The following is a 9,896-nucleotide window of genomic DNA, read 5'->3' as shown; positions in this document are numbered from 1 at the left end:
GTTCTTGACTACTTTCTTTTGCTTCCATGAAACACAAAAACATGAATCTGCAAAGCAACTTCTTGGGAAGCTCATGGATTTTAAAACGCTTTGATATGAATTACAGTTTTGATTTTTATGAGGCATTGTGCAAGAGGAATGCCAAGCCCATTTCGCAAAAGTCAACAGTTGGTTGCAGCCTGTTACACAAACTGCTCTCACCATGGTAACTAACTATTGACATATGTGGAGGCATATGGGGCAGTCGGTGATGACTAATTTGAAACTGAGTAATTGGTAGATTTAAATTTCATCTGGCTGTCTGTGATTTTGAGTATGGCACATAGTAAACACGAATCTATATTAAACTTTCAGGTCATACTATAGTTTAAATGCAAATCATCACAGACTTAAGTATTGATTATCATCATTTTCTTAGTCTTTCTCTCATACATATCCTTAATAATAATAATAACAATAATAATAATAAATACATTTAAAAAAACTGCTCTAAATTTTGTGGATTTTTTTTTTTTTCACTGAACTCTTTCAAAACTGCCCTGGGAAAGTTACAGGAACTGAATAGGAGGCTGTGAAATCTCAGCATTTTTCCCACCAAGAAATTTTAAATTTCAATTCAAGTCACAGAATTAACAAAGTGCTTAGATTTTCAAAATAAAAGGTCACAGTTGACAATGAATCTGTCTCAGCTCCGGTATGACGGGAGGCAAATCACAAAGGGGTCATAAGATCAAGAAGAAGATGAATAAGACAAAGCAATCCAAACTGTTCATGGGTTAAGTTCAACCCCCCACCCCACCCACCTCCACCTCCCTTTTTCCCCCTGCTCATTTTCGTCTCCTTCTATATGTTACTGAAAAGGAAAATGAATCAAAATAAAGTTTTAAAAATATATTTCAAAAAAATTATTAATTTGCTATCTCACTTCAGCTTTCTACCTCCAACTTGGTAGCAGTAGCAACGGAGTGAGGTCTGCAGTACAACAGTCTCAGAAAGTGCATAATCTAGTTTCAAGTATCCTACAATTTTGGTTAAAAATCACTCTTCACACTTCAGATTCTGAATTTTTATTCAGCAAATAGAAGACAGTTCGCACGCACGCACGCACACACACGCGCAAACACACACATAATTTTCCATCGGGTTCAAATACAGAAGCATGACAACGACAGTGTTAGTGTTTACTAATACAAGGTAACTTAGGATACTTTGCATTAGTATATTTTGCTTTAAGATCGGTCTTCTAATTATTTGTTTTTAAAAACAAGGGATAAGAGAGTTCTCACAGAAAATAGTGACAACTTTCCTTCAGCTGTTATGTAATTTGCTCAATTAGATGCCTTTTCCTGAGAACCACAAGTGAATGCCAAATAACCTACAAATGCTCTCACTGTGTATTACTTGACTTGCCACTATTTACTGTGAATATTTTACTTCAATCCTTTGTGTGACAGGCAGTGAAATTCCATGAAAAGGATTTCCCTGACAAGCTAAAAGGAATAAGTCCCCTACTGAATGTACAAACATGATTATTGGGGGAAAAAAAAGAAAGAAAAAAAGGGACGTTGGGTAAAACATTTTTTTCATGGTTGGCTACGTTTTCTGTGTTCACTGCATTCTGCTTTTACTTACATTTTACACAGCGCTGCCATTTTTTCAGAATTGCTCTCATAATAACAAACCCTTCCCCTTATTATTTGGAGTGTAGTCTAACATCAAGATTAAAGTTGCACTTGCTTTTATTTTTTGTTATACATAAGACTGAATAAAAATCAACAAATAATTTTCAATTTAAAATATTGGAAACAACAGATAAAAACACTGTTGCCCCTCAGAGGACTGTTTTTAAATATTGTGAATGTAGTTTGGCTACATTTTACTGCAACCCACACCTAGCGCTTGTTCATTTCCACTTAATTTACATACTGCACTTCATTGTTTTATTGCTGAGAAACTTATAGTATGTGGATTTTGCATATGTAACCAGACAAAAACAGGCAGCTACAGCAGCATCCCCTACCAACATGCTGCTTATTGCACCCAGAAGCGTTGTGTGTACTGTGTACATTCAACTTATTGGAGCGACTCGACATTGCTAGGGCAGGACGTACTCAACAACAATGACTGCCACTAAACACGAATACTCGCCTCTTTCATGTGATAAGTCTTCCATTTCAGAGTAAACCATGCCTAAATCAGACACTGATCATGACAATAAAGCTACCAGGGCTAGATTTGCTTCACAGCAAACAAGGTTGTAGTCCTGACATTGAGGACTACAATATCTTAAAAACACAATTGATTTTTTTTTTTTTTTTTTTTTTAAAAAGCTTCAAAAAAGACAGAGGAGAAGACAGATGGTGTTTCAATCTTTTTCCCACCTCTGTCAGTTTTTGAAGATGAAAAAGATTAAGAATGAAATTTCATCCTTGGTCCATGGTGATACACACAGGAGGAGGAGGAGGAGGAAGCCCTCAGGCTTTGATGGAGCCCCAGATGATTAGTCCTACTACAACAGCAACGACAACCAACACTATCAATATAATGCAAATCTTCTTCCGGGAACTTTGCTAGAAGAAAATAAGCAGAAAGTAATTTAATGTTTTTGGATTTTTTTTCTTTATGATCTGACTAATAAGTTGATTAAATAATGTAGAGTCATGCACACATTCTGCTTTACAGAAACAGGCTCTAACAACCAGTCTTGCTTTACTAATCCAAGTTAAAATCTCATTTTTCTAGCATTTATTACAGCTCATCTGTCTTTTCGTACTCCTGTTCCTCACCACTTCTGTCATTTCATATATTATGATATCTCTGTCACAATACCTGGTGGTCTGCAGCTCGGGCCAGCTGGTGCACTCCTTTCTGGATATTGGTCTCGGTATTCTCCACGTTGGCTTCTATGCTGTCTGCAGGAAACAAAACAAAATACATAATTTACTTGCGAAAAGGGTAGCAACCACACAATCCTGCACACTGAGCCGTAAACTGTCAATGTGAAGCTGTTTCACCTGTCAGCATTAACTTACTGAAAGATTCTTACCTATCATGTCTCCTTGCTCGTGGACCATCATGCCCAGGTCCTTGAAGATGTCATTTATGTCTACGATGTCAGACTAAAAATCAAGAGAGCCGGTCCATATTCAAGAGGCACTTACAGTATGTTTGTGGATTTTTTTTTTTGCACAGCTATTAGGTGTTGAAATTTGATCCCTACCTCCAGCTGCCTTATAGCTGATTCTCTCTCCTGGATCAGTCTCAGATCTTCTTCAGTGACAGCGTCAGCCTGAACCTGTATCTGGGAATCACTGCATACAGATGCAACGAGAGTAGTTAAAACATTATTTACTATAATAATAAAAAGCAGAAAGAATAATACTGTTCAGAAACAGTGGGTTTACCTCGGTATAGGAGGAACATTTCGAAAGCTGTCTTCAGGCTGACCACCCTGCTAGAAGGCAATTGAACACATTTAAATCTTATTGTTGCAAATCTGCAGAGGTCCTTCTATTCCTGATTATGGGTATAGCAATGATTCAGTAAGTACAGAATGTCCTTTGCTGCAATATATAAGTTTAAAAAAAAAGAATTATTCAGTATTTGCAGAACACTTCATTGTTAAAATATATGTATGGCCAAGTTGAATAAATTCACCTTGCAGCTTTATTTACTGTGCAAAAATAAATTATTAAACATAGCAGCAGTAACACGCTGTTCCTACTTATCAGCAGCAAAGCAGATAAAAAAAAAACTTTGAGTGAAGCGAGATAAGCAAGAGTGAGATAAGGGAACACAGCTGTGAGTGGGTCCAATCATGGGAATCTGTGACTACAACAATCACAATTAAAGATACTTTTTGATTCACAATCATGTGACAGCTTCATGTGAAACTACGTCTGTGGTTGCAACAATTTTAAGAGAGGAGTGAAACTGAAACCAGCTGTGACTATTTCAAGCATGCACTGTGGTGGAATACAGTGCAATAACAATTTTATGTGGATTTTTGTAAAAATTAAAATTTAAAAAAAAAAATGTAGAAATTTCTCAACAGAAGCCAACATACTGAAGAGAGAAACCCAACAAGGTTTGTGAACGAGCACTTTGTGACAGTGGGGAGAGAAAGATAACCCCCTTAACATGCAGCAGAACTACACTCAGCGATGGTGACCATCTGCCTCGGCAGGCTGGGGAGAGGGGAAGCAGAGAGTGAAAACAGTAAGAAACACGAAAGTGAGAACAAACACTAGTGAAATCTGCTGCTGAAAGGAAAAAGCCAGTGAGCCTTGATGTACAGCACCTACTTGTTTTGCTGGATTGTTAGTGCAAAGCTTGACTGAACCCTAAACAAGCTACTAAAAAGCAGTGCATAAAACCATTTTTTATTTTATTTTCTATGGTTTCAAGAATGTCTAATTTTCAAGTCTCTTCTCTTCTGTAGGTTTTCAATAGGATACCAAACATATTCTCCTCTGCTATCCATCACAACCACTTATGCTGACAAAAATCGCCTGTATGTGTCGTCCAGTTTATGGCTAAGCAGAAAAACAACACTTTTAAACAGCACTTCACACGCGTGTCAAAAGACCTGAATTCCGTCTAAATCTACGCAATGATGTATTATATGTGTTCACATTTATAGCAGTGGCTTTACCCCACTCTCATACAGTACCTATTTTATAACTGTCTTTTAATGCTCTACCCACCAACCTGGTGATCTGATGACAGGCAGTTACTTACAGACAGTCTGGAGCTGGCTCTGACTCTGGCCACAAACTCCTTCTCTTTGCTGGCGGCTTCTCGCTGCGACTTTTGAAAGCTGTTCAGAGCAGCGGAGAAGTCGTTCAGCAGGCGCTCTCTCTGTATCTTTCTCTGACGCTAAAATAAACACAAAAATATTGTAAACAGATGAACAAATGGACTTGTCAGAACTATGGTCTGTACTTAATCAGTTTGGTACGGTACCACAGATTCTTCAGAAAAGATGGATTACAATGCTCATTGGTCAGTGGACTGCTATTTTGAACATTTAGATGTTGCCATGGTTTCTTTGGAACTACAAGTAACCACTTTGAATGAAAGAGTGAAGCGCTATGATGTCATATATAAATAACAATTATAGCTAAGAAGAAGTCAAAAGCATTTTTGTATCAATCTGTCAACACATTTATTTCTGCAGTGAAGCTGTGAAGTTGGGAATTTTAACATGGGAGTCTATGGAGACTGACTCAATTTTGTAGCCAGGCCCCAGGGACATGTGAGGAACTGCAGCTTTTGGGCCTGTGAGTTTATTTAACTCATTACCTGATCAGGTCCGACTGGAAGTGCAGTAAATGCTTTCATTAGTCGGTCAGTCTCCTTTGCCAAGTGGTTGCCTTGTTGCTGCTTCTGTTGACTGATGACATAAAAGCATTAATTTGTTAAAGTAGAGAATAGTACTCAGACATCACAAAGACAAAAGGTGGCAGGGATAATACTGTGTATAGGTTTAAAAGAAATTGGAAGTAATTTAGATTATAGAAAAAATTAGCCGTGAATGGAATCTGCATTAAACATTGCTGTAATAGTCTAACATTTTCTACACTTGCACATTTACACTTTCACTAAGATACTTCTGATAACAGCCCAGGTATGTAAATCCAAGCAAGCTCTAGTAACTCACATCGTCTGTAGTAGCTGGCTGCTGTCCTGTTCAGTTCCCAGCACAGAGATTGCCCTTTGCAGCTCGGAGTCTGGCAAGAAAGACACAGAGAAGCATGTTGTTTATTTGTATTGAAGTGTGTCCACGTGCTGCACGTGCTGGTTGACAATAATGCGTTTTTATGTGTGCATTTCTTACTCAGCAGTGTGATCTTCTGGATGTTGGAGCTGATCTGGTTAACCAAAACACTGGGCTCCTCTGGAATCCCAGCCTGGTAGGCCATGATGAAAGCTACGAGGACACACAAGACCACAGGCTTCACTCGACTCGCTCATGAGTTAACAGTGAGATCTAATTAGCGTCTGGAGTCAGCTCACTGTTCTCGTGACTGTCATGTGTAGAAAAAAAAAAAGAGGCTTTCGGGGTGAAAACATTTGTGTAGATATAGTATAATCATTGTATCTTGCAAATTTCCAAGAATAGATGTTGCAGCTGTGCTTCTATTTATGGCATCTTTGACATTAGGTACAGCATTAAATACAAGATAAAACAGAGTGATTTCTGTGATCTCCTCTCCCCAAAAATGATGCAACATTTGTGACACCCCCTTACATTTCACCTTCTTTCTACAGGTTTTCATCTTGAAGCAAAGCTCCAGAAATATCTGTTGAGAAGCTCACTACTATCTTTCACTGGGTGCTGGGTGCTCCTTAATACTCATGAACTCAGTCCAGGGTTTTATTCTCACACAACACAGTAAAGCCTGCCACACGGCTGGTGTCCTCATTGCTCACAGTGTTTAATAAATTTGAGTTCAGAGTTCTGAGGAGGCAAGTTTATTTCTTTTACGCAGGAATACTCTTATTAAAAGTACAGTGACACACCCCCCCCCAAACACTGAGTATAGTGTGTGATTAGTCACAGTAAGCTTAAGCTTCAAGCTAAGAGGAGCAAAGATGGAAGCTGAAATAGTAAAGTGAAGGAGTGGTTTAAATAAATCACTTTATAATATAACTCATGACCTAGAAATGGTTCAGAGGTCCAGCTTCTTTGGAATGTGATACTGTAAACATGATCAACCTGAAACAATAAAAAATACTGTAACAATAACAAGTTTTATGCTGGTACTTATCCACTAAAAACACTGTGAAACTAATACACTTACATTATTGAGGGATCACACAAATGATCATTACAGCTAAAAATGATTTGATATCAATGCTGTGAAGTAAAATATTATAAATATGCTGCAGAATTAAAATATTTTCATCTTTTAACCTTAAAAAAAACCCAAACCCAGCTATCAAGGCCAAAAGCAAAGTCCTACAGTCTGATAAAGGTGTGCCGGTGCAATGCATTTCCTTATGGGGTATTTTGCTCATATCATACTGTACAACGTGAAGTGAAGGCGGGTTGGGTCGGGAATATTTAGAACAAGCTCCTCATGCAGACTTCCTGACTCAAAAAAGACTGAAACCTAGTATGCAAATAGCCACCTGCTAAGAAACTGTCACAGTGACAGGATATTTCTCGTTTGCTTTAATTAAAAATTAAAGTGTGATTAGGGTTAATTAAACCAACGTGCATGTTCTGAGGCTGTTTCTGTCTCCTTGCCAACAAGGAAAAATGCGGAAATCACCAGAGTATTTTTATGCCATCAACATGAACGGATAAACTGCAAATACTTAGTTATGACCTACTTGTGTTTGTTGGGGTTAACGCTGTTCTAATGTTACCTGTACACTGCTCTTCATTTTGACATTAGCGGGTTTAAGAGTCATGAAGTTACAAGAGAAGTCAGTATGAAGATGTTTGTCGCTTTTCGTTGCAAAACAAAAAAACTTAAAAATACGAAACAGCCTCGTAAAAATGCATTGGTCGTTTAAAACGTCAGTGAAATTGTCAAAAATGACTAAAAGTTTACTTGAGTCGTGTAAAAGTTTGAACTTTACCTTTCTCGTGACTTGTTTCTTGCGTCGTTGTGCTTCCTGATTTTTTCTTTTGGCCACTCCTCCGTCACATGATGTCTGCTGCACTCACAGCGAGATCGCAGCTGTAAATTAAAGGTGTCAAACGGTAACATAATGGAGCCCAGAAAAGTATGGAAACAAAAAACTGTCCTTTTCTTAAAAATAGAGCAACGACGCAGTACAGGTTAAGTGTTTCATGATCTTTCATTCTTAGGTATTTATCGACTGTAGGCTACCAGGTGAGATGCTGGTTCGTGGGCAGGTGAGGGGTCCAAATCAGTTTCAAAAATGCTAGTTTACACTGGACAACATCAGTGCTTCTAGTTAGTGTAAGAGCCATAAAAAGGATTATAATTCTGTTTAGGTCTTGGGTGTCAAACATGATGCTCGGGGCCCAGAATCGGCCTAATAAATTTAATTCACATTGAATTGAATACATTCCTTTTAAATCGTGGGCCACATACAGCCAACTTTACAAAACCCCCTTTCTCTGAACGTAAAGACGTTTAACAGCACAATTAATCCCCTTTTATATAAGAAACAATTAGTGCAATTTCAACCTCACGCCTATGCCGTTTTTCTACATGGTAAAGTTGGCTGGTTGGTTTCCACAGTGTGTTTTTTGGCCTGTCTCCTCCCATCGTGCCCAACTAGTCACTGCAGATGGCCTCCGCTTGTTGAACCTGGTTCTGCCAGAGGTTTCTTCCTGTTAAATGGGAGTTTTTTTATTCCCACTGTCACAAACTGCTTTCTCATAGAGGGTCATTCGATTGTAGCAGTTTTCTCTCTGTTATTGTAGGTTCTTTACCTTAAAATATAAATCTACTTTTGATTTGGCATTAAGTACAATTTAATTGCACTATGTGTGGAGAAATGTACACAACAATATAACTATGAATGTGTAAAGTGTGTCCATGTGCTCTGTGTGTATGTATGTTACTAGTCTAGTTGATTCATGTAGGGTGTTCACTTCTATGTGCATGAGTTTCCAGTCAGGACTCTGAGTACTGAGCTTTCTGAGGCCTGAAGGAAGAAACTGTTGCACTGACTGGAACTGAGGGACTAGATGTTCTGGTACGTCTTGTGAGGCGGCAGGAGAGTAAAAGGTTTGTGTCAGGTGTGTGTGGGATCATACACAATGATGGTGGCTTTGTGAATACAGAGTTTGTGGGAAATGTCCTTGAAGGTGGGGAAAGAAACTGGGGTCCTGCAGCTAACATGGGTCATAACTGATTAACTACAACAATAAAATAACTGACAGGTGAAATGAATACATTTATTATCTCTTTGCAATGCAGCGTTTTCATGGAAAACCTTGTCTTTTAAAATTCTTGTGAATGTTACTTTTACAGGTGTCTATCCACCAAATATTTCCCTAGCATGGCAGCATCCTCCTATTGCAGGACAGCGCATCTTGCCACTCCACAAAGCTGCTCTGGACAGCTAATATGCGTAAATCAGATCCTCAGATCCCAACCTGAACATCCACGAATGAACCAGAATAGATCAGATCCACGGTGGACACACCCACAAGACCAAAGGGCTCATGTTCATGCATTAATGGGCCAGAACTGAACTGTGTACAAATGATGGCTGTAATGTAAATGTGTCTGTCTCTAAAGCGCTTTGGTTCACCTTCTGTGGTTTAAATGTGCTATAGGCTATGTAAAAAATTGGCAGTGGGCTGCGTACTGAACTCAGATAATAGAAACAGTATTGATTCTATCATGCTAGTATCAATTCAATACCAACAGTAGCATTGGTAATGATATTATCTAATAGTTCCCAAAAAGAGTCAAAAAGTCAAAATTCAAAAAGAACAGTAACATAGAGTATCCTATTAGGTGGGCCTACCTTGTCTGAGAAATCACCACAATACTGTGAGTGTCCCTCAGTTAGATCAATCCCTTACATGTCACATCCACAGCATGATGACAAAACACTCAGCTTGAGGTTACAACACAGCATTTGTGTGCAGTTAAAGTGCAGCACAAAGGGGGCTTAAGGCAACAACTGGTTTTAATGTTTTGCTGATATGTACATTTGCTAAATTATTTCCTTTAAGCTTGTACTGGACGATTTTTTTAATATGCTACTTTATACTTGCATGCCACCATATTGCTGAAAGATATTTCTTTTTAATTTGCTACCCTACTTTACATATAAGATTGTCTTTGCTTTCAGAATAATGCAGAATCTGAATTAAAATAGTATTACCTAACAGTTCACTTGCTAACACCACCTCAACTTTTTAAAATTGTAGTTATAATTTGGTTCTTGGTGTT

At 38.3% G+C, this 9,896-nt stretch overlaps 1 protein-coding gene across 2 annotated transcripts; it reads right to left on the bottom strand.

Annotated features, from left to right (window-relative positions):
• Positions 1-1,051: 1,051 nt before the first annotated feature.
• stx7l (syntaxin 7-like) lies at positions 1,052-7,640 on the bottom strand. 2 transcript variants are annotated; one of them, XM_063495369.1, is made up of 10 exons: positions 7,594-7,640; positions 5,840-5,932; positions 5,663-5,732; positions 5,305-5,395; positions 4,741-4,878; positions 3,405-3,454; positions 3,221-3,311; positions 3,047-3,119; positions 2,830-2,912; positions 1,052-2,570 (listed from the first exon to the last, which is right to left on the bottom strand). In XM_063495369.1, the coding sequence occupies exons 2-10, from the start codon at positions 5,922-5,924 to the stop codon at positions 2,475-2,477; spliced, it is 777 nt and encodes a 258-aa protein (XP_063351439.1). In that variant the 5' UTR covers positions 5,925-5,932; positions 7,594-7,640; the 3' UTR covers positions 1,052-2,474. The 2 variants fall into 2 exon arrangements, with proteins under 2 accessions (XP_063351439.1, XP_063351441.1); XM_063495371.1 differs by having other exon boundaries at positions 3,405-3,451.
• Positions 7,641-9,896: the final 2,256 nt, after the last annotated feature.

The sequence above is a fragment of the Pelmatolapia mariae genome, linkage group LG15 (genome assembly GCF_036321145.2).
Source record: "Pelmatolapia mariae isolate MD_Pm_ZW linkage group LG15, Pm_UMD_F_2, whole genome shotgun sequence".
NCBI classification, from domain to species: domain Eukaryota; kingdom Metazoa; phylum Chordata; class Actinopteri; order Cichliformes; family Cichlidae; genus Pelmatolapia; species Pelmatolapia mariae.
The sequence above is the reverse complement of the archived record's forward strand: the minus strand, read 5'-3'. Positions and strand labels throughout refer to the sequence as shown.